At 42.6% G+C, this 19101-nt stretch overlaps 1 protein-coding gene across 7 annotated transcripts in view; it reads left to right on the top strand.

Moving 5' to 3' along the window:
* The window catches only part of Kmt2a (lysine methyltransferase 2A), an 81837-nt gene that overhangs the window by 33559 nt on the left and 29177 nt on the right, over nt 1–19101 (top strand). For 2 of the 7 annotated variants that reach the window (XM_021637957.2, XM_060372796.1), the window contains 14 exons: nt 540–3190; nt 3562–3739; nt 5166–5400; nt 8047–8111; nt 8571–8951; nt 9115–9188; nt 9805–9936; nt 10409–10522; nt 13392–13538; nt 13893–13988; nt 14190–14310; nt 16129–16242; nt 17252–17436; nt 18682–18855. In XM_021637957.2, the coding sequence (XP_021493632.1) occupies nt 540–3190; nt 3562–3739; nt 5166–5400; nt 8047–8111; nt 8571–8951; nt 9115–9188; nt 9805–9936; nt 10409–10522; nt 13392–13538; nt 13893–13988; nt 14190–14310; nt 16129–16242; nt 17252–17436; nt 18682–18855 (4667 nt within the window). Of the gene's footprint in view, nt 1–539; nt 3191–3561; nt 3740–5165; nt 5401–8046; nt 8112–8570; nt 8952–9114; nt 9189–9804; nt 9937–10408; nt 10523–13391; nt 13539–13892; nt 13989–14189; nt 14311–16128; nt 16252–17251; nt 17437–18681; nt 18856–19101 lie in introns of all 7 variants that reach the window. The other 5 variants (XM_060372779.1, XM_021637958.2, XM_060372787.1 and 2 more) reach the window with 4 other exon arrangements.

Genomic DNA, 19101 nt, shown 5'->3' with positions numbered 1-19101 from the left:
TGAGACAAGGTCTTTCTGTGTACTTTGAGGCTGATCTGCAACTCACATATAGCCCAGGCTGACCTCAGACTTGTTGGCCTGTCTCAGCCTCCTGAGTGCTCCTGCTCTCAGCTTTGGAAACATGCTCTTAAGTGTCGCTCTTGGTGAGCTGGATAATGAGGTACAGATTTTTAAAAACAAAATATTTATTTATTTTTTTTAATTTTAGAAAAGGAAAAAAAAAACTTGCTCATCTGAGGATTGGGAATTTCTGTTTTCTAGGTCTGTTTTCAACTGAATCAGTTGAAAACCTTCGATTTTTTTTTTCTTTTTGTATCGGAGTAATGAAATGTTTTTTTTTCAGGTGGAATGTTATTGACTTAGTTTCTTTGAGGTAAATATTTGATGAAAAAAATTGAGTACAATTAAGATGTAGTATTGACTCAGTAGTCCCAGTGAGTTCAGTACAAAATGGCCTGTGCTAAATTATATTCAGCTTAGATAAGACCTGAACTACACAGCTAAATATATACTCTTCATTGTTTAATTTCTATACACAGTTAAAGCTAGTCCTCGAAAGCCTCGTGGGAGACCTAGAAGTGGCTCTGACCGAAATTCAGCTGTCCTCTCAGACCCATCTGTATTTTCCCCTCTAAATAAATCAGAGACCAAATCTGCAGATAAAATCAAGAAGAAAGATTCTAAAAGCATAGAAAAGAAGAGAGGAAGACCTCCCACCTTCCCTGGGGTAAAAATCAAAATCACACATGGAAAGGACATTTCAGAGTTAACAAAAGGAAGCAAAGAAGATAGCCTGAAAAAAATTAAACGGACCCCTTCTGCTATGTTCCAGCAAGCCACAAAGATTAAAAAGTTAAGAGCAGGTAAACTGTCTCCTCTCAAGTCTAAGTTTAAGACAGGGAAGCTCCAAATAGGAAGGAAGGGGGTACAGATTGTAAGACGCCGAGGGAGGCCTCCATCCACAGAACGGATAAAGACCCCTTCAGGTCTCCTCATTAATTCTGAACTGGAAAAGCCCCAGAAGGTCGGGAAAGACAAGGAAGGAACACCCCCACTCACAAAAGAAGATAAGACAGTTGTCCGACAAAGCCCTCGAAGGATTAAACCAGTCAGGATTATTCCTTCTTCTAAAAGGACTGATGCAACAATTGCTAAGCAACTCCTGCAGAGGGCAAAGAAGGGGGCGCAGAAGAAAATCGAGAAAGAAGCAGCTCAGCTGCAAGGAAGGAAGGTGAAGACACAGGTCAAGAACATCCGGCAGTTCATCATGCCTGTGGTCAGTGCCATCTCCTCGAGAATCATCAAAACCCCCCGACGGTTCATAGAGGATGAGGATTATGACCCTCCGATTAAAATTGCGCGACTAGAATCTACACCAAACAGTAGATTCAGCGCCACATCCTGTGGATCTTCTGAAAAATCCAGTGCAGCTTCCCAGCACTCCTCTCAGATGTCTTCAGACTCCTCCCGGTCTAGTAGCCCCAGTATCGACACCACCTCAGATTCTCAGGCCTCTGAGGAGATCCAGGCACTTCCTGAGGAGCGGAGTAATACCCCAGAAGTTCATGCTCCACTGCCTATTTCCCAGTCCCCAGAAAACGAGAGTAACGATAGGAGAAGCAGACGGTATTCAATGTCAGAGAGAAGCTTTGGATCTAGAACAACTAAAAAATTACCAACTCTACAAAGTGCCCCTCAGCAGCAGACCTCCTCCTCACCACCTCCGCCTCTCCTTACTCCTCCTCCTCCACTCCAGCCAGCCTCCAGTATCTCTGACCACACACCGTGGCTTATGCCTCCTACCATCCCCTTAGCATCACCGTTTCTGCCTGCTTCTGCTGCTCCCATGCAAGGGAAGCGGAAATCGATTTTGCGAGAGCCAACTTTTAGGTGGACTTCTTTAAAGCATTCGAGGTCAGAGCCACAGTACTTTTCCTCAGCAAAGTATGCCAAAGAAGGTCTGATTCGCAAACCAATATTTGATAATTTCCGACCCCCTCCTCTGACTCCCGAGGATGTCGGCTTCGCTTCTGGTTTTTCTGCGTCTGGTACTGCCTCTTCAGCCCGGTTGTTCTCACCACTCCATTCTGGAACAAGGTTTGATATCCACAAAAGGAGCCCTATTCTGAGAGCTCCAAGATTTACTCCAAGTGAGGCACACTCTAGAATATTCGAGTCCGTGACCTTGCCTAGTAATCGAACTTCTGTTGGAGCGTCCTCTTCGGGAGTATCTAATAGAAAAAGGAAAAGGAAAGTGTTTAGTCCGATTCGGTCTGAACCAAGATCACCTTCTCACTCCATGAGGACAAGAAGTGGAAGGCTTAGCACCTCTGAGCTGTCACCTCTCACTCCCCCGTCTTCTGTCTCCTCCTCATTAAGCATTCCTGTTAGTCCTCTTGCCGCCAGTGCCTTAAACCCAACTTTTACTTTTCCTTCTCATTCCCTAACTCAGTCTGGGGAATCTACAGAGAAAAATCAGAGACCAAGGAAGCAGACCAGTGCTCCAGCAGAGCCATTTTCATCAAATAGTCCTACTCTCTTCCCGTGGTTCACCCCAGGCTCTCAGACCGAGAAGGGGAGAAATAAAGACAAGGCCCCAGAGGAGCTGTCCAAAGATCGGGATGCTGACAAGAGTGTGGAGAAGGACAAGAGTAGAGAGAGAGACCGGGAGAGAGAGAAGGAAAATAAGCGGGAGTCGAGGAAAGAGAAAAGGAAAAAGGGCTCAGAAATTCAGAGTAGCTCTGCTTTGTATCCTGTGGGTCGGGTTTCCAAAGAGAAGGTTGCTGGAGAAGATGTTGGCACTTCATCTTCTGCCAAAAAAGCAACAGGGCGGAAGAAGTCTTCATCACTTGATTCTGGGACTGATATTGCTTCTGTGACTCTTGGGGATACAACAGCTGTCAAAGCCAAAATACTTATAAAGAAAGGGAGAGGAAATCTGGAAAAAAACAACCTGGACCTCGGCCCAACTGTCCCATCCCTGGAGAAGGAGAAAACCCTCTGCCTTTCCACTCCTTCATCTAGCACTGTTAAACATTCCACTTCCTCCATAGGCTCCATGTTGGCTCAGGCAGACAAGCTTCCAATGACTGACAAGAGGGTTGCCAGCCTCCTAAAAAAGGCCAAAGCCCAGCTCTGCAAGATTGAGAAGAGTAAGAGTCTCAAACAAACGGACCAGCCCAAAGCACAGGTACTCTTTCCCACCTTGCCTGTTCAAACCAGGTGTACGGAGCCCTCAGGGGACAGGTTTTAGTTAGGGTAAATGTTTGGGCAGCATCCGTGATGGGAGCTAGGAGATATGTGGAATGTGCAGTGGTCCTTCAAGGAGCACTAGCATTTTGAGAAGTATAAAAGTGCATTGTAATGTAACGTGCAGGGGACAATATAAGTAGAGATTGCTGCTAATTTTAGGGCATAGAAGTAGTTGATTTCTGTATATTGGACTGGTGAGTTAGAGATGTATGTTTTCATCAAACCATAATAAGTTGATTTATTTGACTTCATTTAATTGTAATTGCAACATGCACAGTTGTTTTTATTTGTGGCTTAATTCATATTCAGGGTCAAGAAAGTGATTCATCAGAAACCTCTGTTCGAGGACCCCGGATTAAACATGTCTGCAGAAGAGCTGCTGTGGCCCTTGGCCGCAAACGAGCTGTGTTCCCTGATGACCTGCCCACCTTGAGTGCCTTACCATGGGAAGAACGAGAAAAAATTTTGTCTTCCATGGGGAATGATGGTAAGGCAGGGAAGTCGGCCTTAGAGTTGTGTTTATTTGCTTTCAGTCTGCAGATACAAGTAAGTAGGGTCTTCATAGTTCACTAGAGTGGATTGAATAAATAACAAGAAACCAAAACCAGATAGCTGGAGGGATTGCATGTGTGGAGATTTTGTTAGAGGCAGTGCCTCAGAAAGAAAAGGTGAGGTACCCAGGGAAGACAGGTAGGCCAGTAGGCTGTGAAGCAACTTTAACTCCTGAAAGGGAAGAGGGAAGAATGGGCAAACCTTCTTAGACTGCCTTGAAGTAGAAGTTTTGGCAAGACTGTCAGAGGCTTTCATATCTCAGAAGCAATGCTGGTGTCTTGGCCATACCCAGAGCCTGCCTAGAAGCAGCTGCTGAGTGTGGCCTCTTTATAACAATAGTTTTCAGAACATAGCAGTTGGATTCCTGGGTCACTTACATTTCCTGGAATGAGAGGTCTGTGAGGCACTGTATTAATTAGGGTTTCAACTGCTGCTCTGATAAAATACCATGGTCAAAAGCAACTGGGGAAGAAAGGGTTTATTTCATCTTACTACACTTGGGTCATACTGCATCACTAGGGAAGCCAGGGCAGGAGTTCAAGGCAGGAACCTGAAAGCAGGAACTGGAGCAGAGACCCTGGAGGACCATTGCTTACTGACTTGATCCTCATGGGTTGTTAGCTTTGTTTTCTTATACAACTCCGGACTACCTGCCTAGGGGTGGCTCCAACCATGATGTGCTGGCCCCCTACTCATCAGCCATTTATCAAGAAAATGCCCTATGAACCTGTCTACAGGCAGTATGATGGAGGCATGTTCTCAATAGAGGTTCATTTTCCCATCTAACTCTAGCTTGTGTCAGGTTGACAAAAACAAAACCACCACCAGGACAGGCATGTTCTCAGGATTGCTATGTAGATCCAAAATGCTGGATACCTTCTCCTAACAGAATTAGTTATGTATAGAAAATTCTCAGAAGCATGCAGCTCTTCCTTCCTTCCTTCCTTCCTTCCTCCCTCCCTCCCTCCCTCCCTCCCTCCCTCCCTCCCTCCCTCCCTCCCTTCCTTCCTGTTTTGTTTTGAGACAAGGTTTTTCTGTACAACAGCCCTGGCTCTCCTGGACCCACAAACATCCGCCTGCCTCTGCCTTCCAAGTACTGGGGTTAAAGGCCTGCACCACTGCTGCCCGACCAGCTTATTCTTGATTTGAACTAAGATTGCTTGGTTTTCAGTGCGTAGATTTTTGCTTTCATCAAGCTATAAAGTGTAGGCATTTAAAAAACATCTAGATAATTACTTTGAGCCCCTCTGAGTTCTGTGTGTGCATGTCATAAATTTTTTATTTTTGATCAACAGTTTAAATGAGGTTCTCAAGAAGGCATTAGCTGTTCCCTTGGAACTAAAGACACATTTCTCTAACAGACAAGTCATCAATTGCTGGCTCAGAAGATGCTGAACCTCTTGCTCCACCCATCAAACCAATTAAGCCTGTCACCAGAAATAAGGCACCTCAGGAGCCTCCAGTAAAGAAAGGGCGACGATCAAGGCGGTGTGGACAGTGTCCTGGCTGCCAGGTGCCTGAGGACTGTGGTGTTTGCACTAACTGCTTGGACAAGCCCAAGTTTGGTGGCCGAAATATAAAGAAGCAATGCTGCAAGTGAGTGAGTCTTATTCTGAAGTGGTGACCTCATGGTCGCAAAGATGTGACAGCCTGGTGTAGTTGCACTGTTTGGCTGAGTTTCTCCATTAGCTGCAAAATTGGTTTTGTGTTGTGATGAGATTTGAGCTAAGTAAGTATTCCATGGCAGTGCCATCTAATAGAGCATTCTCAACAATGAAAACATTCTTTCTGGGCTCAGTTCAGAATGACAGTCAATAGCTGCCTGTGGCCATTAAGTACTTGGCGTAGTATGACTGAAGAACTGCATTTTTAAAAATAATTTTTAATTTTAATTATTTTTACTTTAAATAGCTGCATGTGACTAGTGACTACTGTGTCAGTCAATGTAGTTTTGAACAGTATCTTTTTTAAACTTGACAAATCCAGGGCTAGAGAGATGGTTCAGCCATTAAAAGCACCAGCTGTTCTTCAGAGGACACAGGTTCAGTTCCTAGCACCCACTTGACAGCTGACAACCTTCTGTAACTCTAGTTCTAGGGGATATGATGCCCACTTTCTGTCTCCACAGGAACCAAACATGCACATGGCGCACATACGTGCATGCAGGCACAACACATAAAGTAGTAAAGTAAAAAATTTAAAGTATTAAACTGATGGTAAAATGATATTTTAAAAACGTGACCAATTTAGGCATAGGTTTTTTTGTTTGTTTTTTTTGACTGAATGAAATCACCATTTATTCTTACATTATCATCATCACTGGTGTGGGTGTGTGGTGGCTGTGGTGTGGCACGGTATGTATTTGCTCACATCCTTCCATGCACGTACAGGAGCCAGAGGAAGGTGTCCTCTGTGCTGGGGTCCTACTCTATCACTCTTCTACCTATTCTCATGGTTTCTTCCTGAACCTGGAGCTTAGCTTGTGGTCACCTCAGACAGCACTGGGACTACAGGCGTGTGTGGCCACATTCAGATTTTTAACATGGATGCTGGGAGTTTGAACTCAGGTCTTCCTGTTTGCATAGCCACCTTTTTTTAAAAAAAAAAAAAAAAAAAAAAAAACTTAGTGAGCCATCTTCCAGTTTTTGGAGTCACTTTTAGCTTTATAGTATTCAGAAAATTTGAGGATATTTTTGCCTAAGTCTCTGGGTTCTCTGACTGTTTTGTTTTCTGTTACTTATTAATGTTTGGATTTTTAACATTAGGGTCACCCGTAAGTATCCTAGGTCTTCCCCTAACTTATCTTCCTGCCACTGCTTCCCCATACCAGGGTATACAGCACTACACTTGACTCTCTGACTTTCAAAATATCTTCATTTATACAGGGTTTTGTTTTATTTATTTATTTTGGGGGGGGTAGGGCATTCAGTGCTGGGACTTGAACCTTGGCCTCCACATGTGCTAGTCCAGTGTCTGCCACTGAGCTATACTCTGAGCCCAGCATGTGGAGGTTTTGATACAGACTTTTAAAATATTCTGCCTTTCCAGTCAATTTCCGGGCATACTTTCTGCCATCTGGGATGATTTGTTTAAAATGTATTAGGAGAATTGTGTAAACAGAAATTTTGGCAACTGGGCTTCCTACAAAGTGGTTGGCATAAGAGATATTTACCAAATGAATGACATTAAAGTGATTAACATAAAATATAGTTGAAAATTACTTCGTTGTTTACTCAGGGAATACAGTTTCTAGGAGACAAGAATGAGTCTATGCTGGGCATGGAGGTTTATGCATGTAATCTTAGCACTTGAGAGCTAGAGGCAAGAAGATTGCTGTGAGTTTAAGAATAACTTATATTCTACAATAAGACTATCTCAAAAAAAGGTTTTATGTTTTGGTTTCTGGACTTAAGCAAGAATCTTGTGTTTGGTACTTTAATGGCAAGAAATAACTTGATTAACATAATATTAAAAGGTACATGAACTACATTGAGGTGACAATGGATTTGATATGAGCAAGGCATGTAGCTCATGGTGACTGCTTGCCTTACACGTGAGACCTGATGTTCACCCCCCAGTTCTAAAAATAGAACCTTTGTCTGGGTCCAGGAATATATTCAGTTGTAGAGAGCTGAGGATATGTATCCTTCAGTGCAGTTTGAATCTTCAAATTAAATTTAAATTTCAACCAAAGGGTAAAATATATCCAAAGTGAGATACAGGTGTAGTTTTGTGGTAGCAGAGGACTCAGTGATTTTAGTTGCTCCTGTGTGAACGTGAATATTAAATCTCGTAAGAGAGCAGTATGAGAAATACTGGTCATCATGTCTGCCATATACTCTAATGCTAGCACTTGAGACACAGAGACAGCCGAATCAAGAGCTCAGGGCCATTTTCTACCATGTAGTGTAACCTGTGCTATGTGGGGCGCTGTCTCAAAACAGGAGAGGAAGGAGGAAGGGAATAAGTGTAACCTGTGTGGGAACAAGTCTATATAATTACAAGAAACATGAGTACCACTTCAAACATACTTTTGACATTTGGTCCTTTTATATCCTAAAGGTAGGTAAAATTGTTGACCCAAAGATTTTAAAGGTTCAGATAAACTGAGTAGTAGAAGCCCTTGTTCTATCAAAGGAACCTGAGTGACATCTCACTATTTTCTGAAGACCAGTGAGCATTTTATTTATTTCTTCTGTTTTAAATGCAGCTTGTCTTATGCTTTATCCTTTGTTACCCTAGGATGAGAAAGTGTCAGAATCTGCAGTGGATGCCTTCCAAAGCCTACCTTCAGAAGCAAGCTAAAGGTAGTGGTGTGAAAGGGTCTTCCCGAAATGTTCCTTGCTTGAATGTCATTCAGCTGTGTATGTCATACAGTGTAAAGAGAATACTAGGTTTTTGTTTTGTTTTGTTTTCTTTTTTAAAGTACTGCTCTCTCCCGGGGAGTTGGTGGTTGTTGAAGCTGGATGATAGGTACATGGGGGTTCATTTGACTCTTCTTTTTATTTTGGGGTATGTTTGAAATTTTCCATAGCTAAGACACTTGTTTAAAATTCATGTAAAAATTATAGTTCTGCTCATCTCCTAGAACAATAAAATCTCTGTATCACCTGATCAACATGGCCTCAACCTTGTGGAGACTTTGAGTACCTGCCCTGGCTGTAGGAGGCTGAGAACAAGACTGTGTTGTAGATCTCTTGTACTTTATTTTTCCCCACTGAAACTTTCCTCACTTATGGTTAGATGATCTTGTTTTGTTCTCCTAGCTGTGAAAAAGAAAGAGAAAAAGTCTAAGAGCACTGAAAAGAAAGAAAACAAAGAGAGTGCTGTTTTGAAGAGCTCCGTGGACTCTGGTCAGAAGGCTGTCCCACCAGCAAGGGAGGAGCCTGCCCCAAAGAAGAGCAGCAGTGAGCCTCCACCCCGAAAACCTGTGGAAGAAAAGAGTGAAGAAGGGAGTGCCCCTGCGCCGGCACCCGAACCCAAACAGGTTACCACGCCAGCTTCCCGGAAGTCCAGCAAGCAGGCTGCCCAGCCAGCACCTGTTGTCCCCCCTCAGCCACCTAGCACAGCACCGCAGAGAAAAGAAGCTCCCAAGGTCACTCCAAGTGAGCCCAAGAAAAAGCAGCCTCCACCACCGCCAGAAACAGGTGAGTGCTGGAGGCAGATACGAACCAGAAAGCAAGACTGGCCATGTTGCCTTGTTTTCCTCTTTGAAGTCTAGAGCTTGCTTGCATAACCCTCTGTCCACAGGCCAGTCAATCTGAAAGTAGTCAGCTGGCATCTGATCCAAATCTGTTCTGAATCCTTTAGGTCCAGAGCAAAGCAAGCAGAAAAAAGTGGCCCCCCGCCCAAGCATCCCTGTAAAACAAAAACCAAAAGACAAGGTAAGACATGGGCTGACTCTGCGATTCCCTGGGGATGTATTTGTTCTGTTCTGGAGGGAATAGGGACATTTTCTTGGCTGAGTGAAACTGTCCCCCTGCTTCTGTGTAGATGGCAGTGGGATCTCCCAAAATTAAGGTATAGGCATTAGCCCTTCTTTGGTTGGTTGTTTTTTTTGTTTTTCTGATCTGTTTTCCTTGTTGCTTTCCTGTTCATTATGGCCTTGTTGTGCTGTAGTCTAGGTAGTGGCTTATTCTGACAGCCATGTGGCATGGTTTTTGGCCTCTGTGTATGCTAATAACATTTGTCTATAAAAGCAATCCCTACCTGTGCCCACTGTTTATATTATTATGGATGGTATGGATGGGGACAGAGAATTTTAGAATTTTCCGATTACCTTTCTTCTATCTTGAGAAGGGGTCTCACTGCAGCTCCAGCTGGCCTCAAACTTTCAGCGGTCCCCCTTCTTCGGCATCCAAAGTGAGCCAACACACCTGGCTTGCTTTCTCTGCTATAGGATTCTTATTCTACCTAAGAATGGGCATTTGTAGTCTCAACCTGTTGCGACTATGAGAACAAGTGATTTTTTTTTTTTCCTACATTCATCTTACGTCTCAGGAGAAGCCACCTCCAGTAAGTAAGCAAGAGAATGCAGGCACTTTGAACATCCTCAACCCACTCTCGAATGGCACCAGTTCTAAGCAGAAAATCCCAGCAGATGGAGTTCACAGGATCAGAGTGGACTTTAAGGTAAAAGTGTTTAGTGATCATGACTTTATTGAGCAATATGACCTTTGAAGAAAAGGGTGTGTTTTGAAAAAGAAACAGCACCGACTAGGGGAAAGAGTAAGAACTGCAGTTAACAGATTGGCTCAGGTGTGTGAGAGCCCAGTTGGTGTGAGGCCAGTTTGTGGACTGGTTGAAAAGCACAGGCATCCTGAGTAGTGTCTGGGGAGATAATTATTTCCAACTCCTGACTGCTTGAATTAGCAAAGCTTAGGACATTCAGACTCAGTATGTCTTTGCAGTTATTTAGGTAGTATTGCACCAGTAATGGCTGTTTAGTGGTTTGCATGTAAGTTGATAATGGCAGCACTTACTTATTTTTGAGCTAGTACAAGTGAAACACTTGCATTTTGGTGTTGCTCTGTTTTTATGCTTTTTTTCCTTGTGTTGGCATTGTACAGCCTTCATAAGGATATTTCTGTCTCTTTCCCCACAGGAAGATTGTGAAGCAGAAAATGTGTGGGAGATGGGAGGCTTAGGAATCCTGACTTCTGTCCCCATAACACCCAGAGTGGTTTGCTTTCTCTGTGCCAGTAGTGGGCATGTAGAGGTAAGGCGCCTTGCCTTCTTGTCTGTGGTATAATGGTAGATCACAGTGCTGTGTGCACAAGAAATGACTGTTCTTTTTATTAGTCATTAGGTACTGTCTTCTTGCTTAAGCCAGCTACTGAGTATTTTTAAAATTTTTAGAAATTTATAAAGGAATCTAGTAGTAAATACTTTCATCTCTTTAATTTAGTCTTTATGAGAGTTCTTACTTTTAGAATAAAAAGGGTTGCCATTGTTTTTTTGTATTGAATACCTATGAATATAAAATAAAAACTTAGCAATTATTAAGAAGTAGGGGGGAAAAAAACAAAACAACAGGTGTGGTGGCACATGGTTTTAATCCCAGCACTGGGAAGGCAGAAGCAGGTGGATCTCTGAGTTTGAGGCCAGCCTGGTATACAAAGCGAGTTCCAGGACAGAGAAAGTTTGTCTCAAAAAAAAAGGAAAGAAAAATACACAGTAGAAAATGGGCAAAAGGTAGAGATAAATAATTCATAAAATTGACAAATAAAGACATTGTACATGTGGAGGGTGATGACTAAGAACTGAAAATTAAACAGTGATGCAGGCCAAGGTAGGTGGCGTTACATGTAATCCCAGCACTCAGATACGGAGGCAGGAGAGCTCTGTGAGTTCATGGCCAGCCTGGTCAACATAGTGAGTTTTAAGACAGTGAGAGTGTCATAGAAGTGATCTTGTCTCAAAAAACAAAAATAAAAAATTTGTACAAAAATAACATTTTCCAATAAAAGAAATAAAACATAGTTAGGGGTCTTATCTTTTGGGAGAGTTGTTTGGAAATAGTATTTATTTTTAGAATGGTATTTTTTTTTTTAAATTTTTATTTTATGTGCATTGGTATTTTATCTGCATTTATGTCTATGTGAGGGTGTTGGATCTTGGAGTTATAGACAATTGTGAACTGCCATGTGGGTGCTGGGAAATGAACCCGGGTCCTCTGGAAGAACAGTCGGTGCTCTTAACCACTGACCCATCTTTCCAGCCCCTAAAATGGTACATTTTTTAGCCCAGTAATTGCATGCTAAGCATTTATTTTAAAATTATGTAGACAAATTGCTATCTATATATATGTGTGTGTGTATAAAAAATAAGATTGTATTATTATTATATATGTATGGCTGTTTTGCCTGCATGTAATATTTGTGCACCATGTGTATGCCTGCTGCAGGGGCCAGAAGAAGGCATTGGATCCCAAGGGATTAGAGTTCCAGACAGTTGGGAGCTGGGAGTCAAACCTGGCAAGAGCAGTCTGTGCTCTTAAACACTGAGCCATCTCTCCAGCCCCATAATAAAAATATCTAAAATTCAAGAGTCTGTTAGTGTGGAGCCCTGGATAAAGTTGTAGGACATGCATATAATAGCAAATATAAAATGTAGCTTGTTCTTAATAGACAGTCATCCATAACATCACTGGTTAGAAATACCAGATTTCTGAATACCCGTAAAGCATGATCCCACTTAACTGGGTGGTTTTTTGTTGTTGTTGTTGTTCCTTGTTTGTTTTTAAAGTATGTAGGCTGGGCACAGTGGCTTATATCCTCAGGAAGCTGAGGCAAAATGATTGTGATTTGAGGCCAGCCTGAGGTACACAGTGAGTTCAAGTCCAGCTTTGAGATGAACAGTGAGACTGCATAGCTCAATGGTAAAGCATTTTCCTCCCAAGTGCAGGGTCTTGGCTTCATTCCCTAGCACAGAAAAATAGTGCACTAACAATCGCATGAGTTGGTTCATGCACTCATTCTTTTAAAAGACTGTTTCTTCGAGTCTTATGAACAACATTGTTTAAAGTGCTAGGGTTGCTTCAGATGTTACAGAGACTGAGACTGTTCAGCCTGGAAACTCCTGGTGCCCACTCCGTGGCTGTTCCTTAGAATCATGTGCTTTGTGTCCAGACGCATCCCACCCACAAGGAAGTGCTTCCTTTTCTACTATTAACCTCCAACTTCCGAGATTAAGCAGACTTTTTTTCAGGGCATGATTGAATTAAAACACATAAAACTTTAAAGCTTCCCTGTCTCCTCCCACCCAGCTCTTTCTCTTTGCACAGTAGTGCCTCTACCTCTTTTGGGGTCTCCTTCATTGCATTCAGCACATTCTGTTACATCTTTTGAGAGAGGGTTTTCTACGCAGCCCAGGCTAGTCTCAAGCTTCAAACTCTGCTTCTCATTCCTTAGCCCTCAAGTACTGGAATTAGAGGTGTGTGCACCATGCCCTGCTGAATCTTAAGAGTTGTTTGTTTTTGTTTTTTTTTTAATCATTTTATGAGTCTACTATTCCTGAATCTTCTTGTATTTCCCAGTGATTACTTAATTCTATATGTTGAATTAAATATAGATCAAGTATCCTCAAATACTTGAGACCAGAAATGTTGTAGATATTTTTGGTTTTTTTTTCTTTCAAGTTTTAGAATATTTGCATATACCTAACTTAATGAGATATTTGGAGGATGGGACCAATGCATTAAAATAAAATTCATTTTACTTCATATTGTTGAACATATCTCATAAGTAATTTTAGAGGATAGGTTTTTGAGACAGGAACTCAGTTTGTAGAGTAGGCTAGCCTCAAATTCACAGAGTGCCACCTGCCTCTTGAGTGCTGGGATGTGCCACCATTCCTGGCTTATACTTAGTTTTAATAATTTTGGCTGTGACACAAAGTTTGTGTACATTGAACAAGGGAGGTCTTGTGCAGTTTTCTTCATCTGCATTCTGTATGACTACAAGATTCACATTTTGGTGCACTGGATTATCACCAGTGGATACCTAGGACCCACAGCATGTTAATAAAATATGGTTATTATTTCTCTCTGCACCCTGGTTACACATTTTGTTCTCTTTTTGCTACAGTTTGTATATTGCCAAGTGTGTTGTGAACCCTTCCACAAATTTTGCTTAGAGGAGAATGAGCGCCCTCTGGAGGACCAGCTGGAAAACTGGTGTTGCCGCCGTTGCAAATTCTGCCATGTCTGTGGGAGACAGCATCAGGCTACCAAGGTAGACATAGTACTGCAGTAGTGGGGCCTCCCTGTTTCCATCCCCGCCTTCTGTACCAGCAATTTGTGACAGTTTTTCTGATTGATTGAAGATAATTTCTTCATCTTTCTTTTAATTTTTGGGAAATAGCAAAAAATTACTTCAGGAAATAAAATTCAAAAATAAGTAAGATCTGTCTGATAAATTTTCTTACTACTGAGTGACTTTGAGAGGATAGGCCTCTGTGTTTACTGAGGAGTAAGTAATGCATAATTACAACGTATAATTAAAGTGTCTCAATGGGGGTCAGTGGGGGTAACAGGATCTTATGAGGATGTGTCATTTGTACTCTCTTGCTGTTGTCCTTCCTTGCAGCAGCTACTGGAGTGTAACAAGTGCCGAAACAGCTATCACCCTGAGTGCCTGGGACCAAATTACCCCACCAAACCCACGAAGAAAAAGAAAGTGTGGGTGGGTACACACTGCTACTTCCACAGTATTGTGGTAGCCCATAGCAGAATATCCCTTCTTTAGTGCACCAGCTTAACAATTGCTTCACAGTAATCTCAGTAAAGAAATCAAATCTAGGAATAGCTACATTTCAAGTCATTTTAAATAACCGAAGATTCTAGCGCAAGAAATTCCTGTTGAATGCCTTTTATTCTTTTCCAGATCTGCACCAAGTGTGTTCGCTGCAAGAGCTGTGGATCCACAACTCCAGGCAAAGGGTGGGATGCACAGTGGTCTCATGATTTTTCACTGTGCCATGATTGTGCCAAACTCTTTGCTAAAGGTACCTAGTGATGAGTAATTGATCTGTTTGATGTTTGTAGGGGACTGTGGAGGAAGTGGCAAGCCTCACTCACTGTGTCATATGTGATCTAGCACACATTGTGTTCTATTCTTGCTCTTTTTAGTTCTTGTCTGTTTTGTTGTTGTGTTGTGTTTTGAGACAGGATCTCTATGTAGCCCTGGCTATCCTAGAACTCACTATGTAGACCAGAGTGACCTTTAACTCACAGAGATCCACATGCCTCTGCCTCCCAAGAGCAGGGATTAAAGATGGGTCACCACCCCCTGTGCCTTTTTTATTTACGTAGATAGCCAACTTGGAACATCTTTCTAACTTATATGGGAAGAATTACGGGAAAATTTTATTACTATTGATTAGAAACTATAGTAGGGCCAAATTGTGGAAAATACACATTTGATTGCAGGAATGAGTTCAGGTGGTAGGTAAATGTTTTATTTCAATAATTACACCAGAAGTCTGACCTTAACACGGGCCCATTATCCCAGCACTCAGGATGCAGAGGCAGGAGTTGAAGGCCAGCCCTGTGAATTTAGCAAGGCTCTATCTAAAAAGTAAAGGGGTTGGGGGAGAGCTGGGGATGTAGCTCAGTTGAGTTCTGGCCTAGAGATTGCAAGGCCCTGTGTTCCCTCCTTAGCACTGTAGAAGATCCTCCTGGATCTCCAGCTACATTCAACCCACAGTCTTAATGACTTGCAGTGAAGGTGATAGGAAGTCCCTGTCATTTTTTTCTCCCTGACTCCTTCTCTCTTCTCTTCCCTCCTTCCCACTGTTCTATTTTTGTTTTGAGTCACTGTCTCACTGTATAATCCAGACTGTCCTCTCCTCCTTAGTACTGGGATTGCAAGTGTGTGCCACCACACCCAGCTTGGGATACTTTAAGAAAAATAAAGCAGATCCACTTAAGGGCATTTATTAGATAGTAATTAATACATGGATTGTTTTGTTTACAATTTGTATAATTGTAAAGGTTGTACCTAGAGATGAATCTTAGAATAAGGAGTGAATGAAAATGAGGACATGCCTGCTCCAAGGTGTGGTTGAGGAGAAGGATTTTTATTACAGGTAAAAGGGAGAGAACAGCCAGAGGCATCTGGAAGAGTCCAGACTGAACTAGGCTGTGGAGGGTGACTGCAGGGATTGAGAGAGGAAGGAAAGAGAGCCAAGAGGGCAAAGAGGCCAAGAGTGGAGCACCCAAAGAGCAGTGGTGAAATATAGGAGTGAGAAACTGGGGGAAGAGAAGTTAAACACCAAGCCCCTGTGTTGACAGGTTCAGAGTAGGGGCCAGGGTGAGAAGTGCTGAGAGTAGCCATGGGTATGAAATGAACCTTGTCCTTGGTTACTTTGAGACCTGATAGAGAAAAACATTCAATTTACCATTTCTTACTCCTGTATTATTACCTCTTTAAAAATCCAGACATGTGTTTAAAAGATACGTTGTCTTTTTTGATCCCCCCCAACACCTGTAATGCTGAAGCTATCATTAACTATTAATCATGCTGCCTCTATGTCACAAATTTTGAGTTTCTGCCACACCGAGCTTTGATTCTTTTTGTTATCATTAAAATCTACCTCATGGCCCTTACAGATGTGTCTTAGCAGTGTGCTTGAAGCTTTCCTGTGGATGCTCTAGAGCTCAGAATTGTCTCGATATTGAAGATGTATGGCCACCCCTTGTAGCACTCTGCTAGTGTTCATTAGTGACTCCAGAAGTCAATGGTTTTTACATTGACACACATCAGCCACAGACTCTGAGAGCACTGGCATGGGCCACAGCATTGCTATAACCTTGGCTTTCAGGAAACTTCTGCCCTCTCTGTGACAAGTGCTACGATGATGATGACTATGAGAGCAAGATGATGCAGTGTGGGAAGTGTGATCGATGGGTCCATTCCAAGTGTGAAAATCTCTCAGGTACAGAAGGTTGGAGTCTTTTGTTGTTTTTAGTTTCTTTTTAGTGCTTCATGAACAGACACTGTGTACCTAACATGGTGGGAATGTCATTTGGGTACTTTGTAGTTTAGTTTTTGGTCTCCAAAATAAGCAACTACACTAGTTTCTCTTCTTGTCATTGCTGTGACTGGTTACCTGGTGAAACGCCACATAACGGAGGAAGGCTTTATTGTGGCTCACAGTTTAAAGGACTAAAGTCCATTATGGTGGGAAGGCACTGTGGTCTTGGCCTGTGGTACCAACCAGGAAGCTGCAAAAGGGCAATGCCAGTGCTCAACTGGCTTTCTCTTTGTCCTTTTTCATTCAGTTCAGGACCCTAGGCCATAGGGTCATGCCACCTACATTGAGGGTAGATCTCCCTCCTTAGTTAAACCTCTCTGGAAACCCCCTCACAGACACAGGGAGGTGTATCTTCTCTGTGAGCACAAATCCTGTCAGGTTGATATTGAAGATGAACCACTAAAGTAGCATTGTCTCATTTGTGCTTCTTTCTCTTAAACAGTTAGCTTTCTGGGCGCTAAACCCTATTGGTTCTCCAAACCTCTTGCTTACTGTGTAGTCTGAGTTCATATGAATTAATATCCCCTTTCAGGGTCAGAATGTGGGTATCCTGTAAGACAGTGGTTCTCAACCTGTGAGTTACAACTCCTGTAGGAGTCAAACCACTTTTCACAAGGGTTACCAGAGACCATTGGAAAACACAGATATTTACATTACAATTCACAACAGCAGCAAAATTACAGTTATGAAGTAGCAATGAAAATAATTTTATGGTTGGGCATTACCACAACATGAGGAATGGTATTAAAGGGCCACAACATGAGGAAGGTGGAGAACCACTGCTGTCATATCAACAGCTTAACTCAGATCCTGACACACAGGTTTGTAGGTCAGTGGGATAGTTAGCTCTTCTCCCTCTTCTGTCCTTCGAAGACCTTCATCCTTCTGGCTTTTTTTTTTTTTTTCCTAGATGAGATGTATGAGATTCTGTCTAATCTGCCAGAAAGTGTGGCCTACACTTGTGTGAACTGCACCGAGCGGCACCCTGCAGAGTGGAGACTGGCCCTGGAGAAGGAGCTGCAGGCATCCCTGAAGCAGGTCCTCACGGCCCTGTTGAATTCCCGGACTACCAGTCACTTACTGCGCTACCGTCAGGTGGGCCAGAGGCTCTTCCTGTTTGAGAATGTGATCCTGGGTGGTTTTTCCTAATAATGACGTAAGGCTGTTTTTGTTGCTTGCTTAGCTTTACTTCATTCTTCATTTACTTTTTATAGAGTTTCTTCTCTTGGTTATAACAGGAAATTGTTTAGAGCTAAGAATAGGACCTTGGGGTTGGGGGCAGGTGGCTTAGTGGTTAAGAACACTTTCTGCTCTTACAGAGCACCTAGATTCGATTCCCAACTTACAGCAGCCTGTAACTTGCAGTGCCAGGGGACCTAGTGCCCTCATCCTAGGCACCAAGTGTACATGTGGAGCACATACATACATGTAGGCAAAACACATACAAAATGAAATTAACAATTTTTTTTTAAGAAAGGAGTATAGCCTTTGATAGAAAAGAAATTGAAGATTATCTTCAATGACCACGTAAAAAAGATGTTTGGTTTGGCTGTAGTGGAATATACCTGTAATCCCAGCACTTGGGAGGCAGAGACAAAACTATTGAGTTTGAGGTTTACATAGTAATTCCTCATCTTGAAAGAGAAAAAAAAAACAGTTTGGGCTTCATATGCCAACACAGATGGGGATTGGTGAAGGGCTTCTTCAGAACGCAGCCTGATCTGAGTTGCTTTTGAGAAAAAACTTATTTTGACTTGAGACTAAGGGCTAATTTATTCTGACTGGAGACTTGGGCCTGAAGGCAGGAGCACTAAGTTGAAAGGCAGCTTTGGCAAGCAGTATAAAAACCTCTCTTGTCCAAATGGAAATTGTGAGTTTCTCATTTATAAAGTGGTCATTAACAATATAAGCAATCCTGCTGGAAGAGCAAGTTTGTCCCTTAGCACAGAGCTGCTCTATCTTCCAGTGTAAAGCTCAAGCTGTCTTACCACATCGTGTGTGTGTGCATGCATGCATGCATGCATGCATGCGCTACACATTGCAGGGTTCGCTTCTCTCACTACATTGAGAGTCAGTCTTGATGGCTATCTTGTATTCAAAGGACTGCACGCACTTTTGGCCTGTTCTTATTCTACCTTTTCAGACTGTCAAGCACAACTGTCTTCCGTTTACCTAGACAAGCTGTTAGAAAACAGGTCCATCTTTAACTTGTGTTTGAGAAGTCTCTGGGTATCTTCGTGGTCTGTGTTGTTTCTAGAGCTGTCTTACTAGTTTCAGTCGAATGTGCACAGGTGCCTGTTTCTTGGTATGCAATAACAGAAACCTCTTTCCTGGCAACAGGCTGCCAAGCCTCCAGACTTAAATCCTGAGACCGAGGAAAGCATACCTTCCCGGAGCTCCCCAGAAGGGCCAGATCCTCCAGTTCTTACTGAGGTCAGCAAGCAGGATGAGCAGCAGCCTTTAGACCTGGAGGGAGTCAAGAGGAAAATGGACCAGGGCAACTATGTATCTGTGGTATGTCTTGAGCACTTGACCAAGTTTTAAGTGTCCATTTCAGCTTCCTTGGCACTCTGGGAGTTGAGCTGGCCATAAGTAAATCTCAGAGTGATTTATATTGTATTTAGAGGTGTCGTGTAGCTTCAGGGTCCACAGAATATGAGTTATTTCAGCTGTATGTTTCAAAAGGGTGTTCATGTGGTGGTACGTAAAATAATTATTTTAGTTGGCTTTTTGAGTTATTTAAATTATTTTTATGTGATG

This window comes from Meriones unguiculatus, chromosome 1 (genome assembly GCF_030254825.1).
Source record: "Meriones unguiculatus strain TT.TT164.6M chromosome 1, Bangor_MerUng_6.1, whole genome shotgun sequence".
Classification (NCBI taxonomy): Eukaryota; Metazoa; Chordata; class Mammalia; order Rodentia; family Muridae; genus Meriones; species Meriones unguiculatus.
The sequence above is the reverse complement of the archived record's forward strand: the minus strand, read 5'-3'. Positions and strand labels throughout refer to the sequence as shown.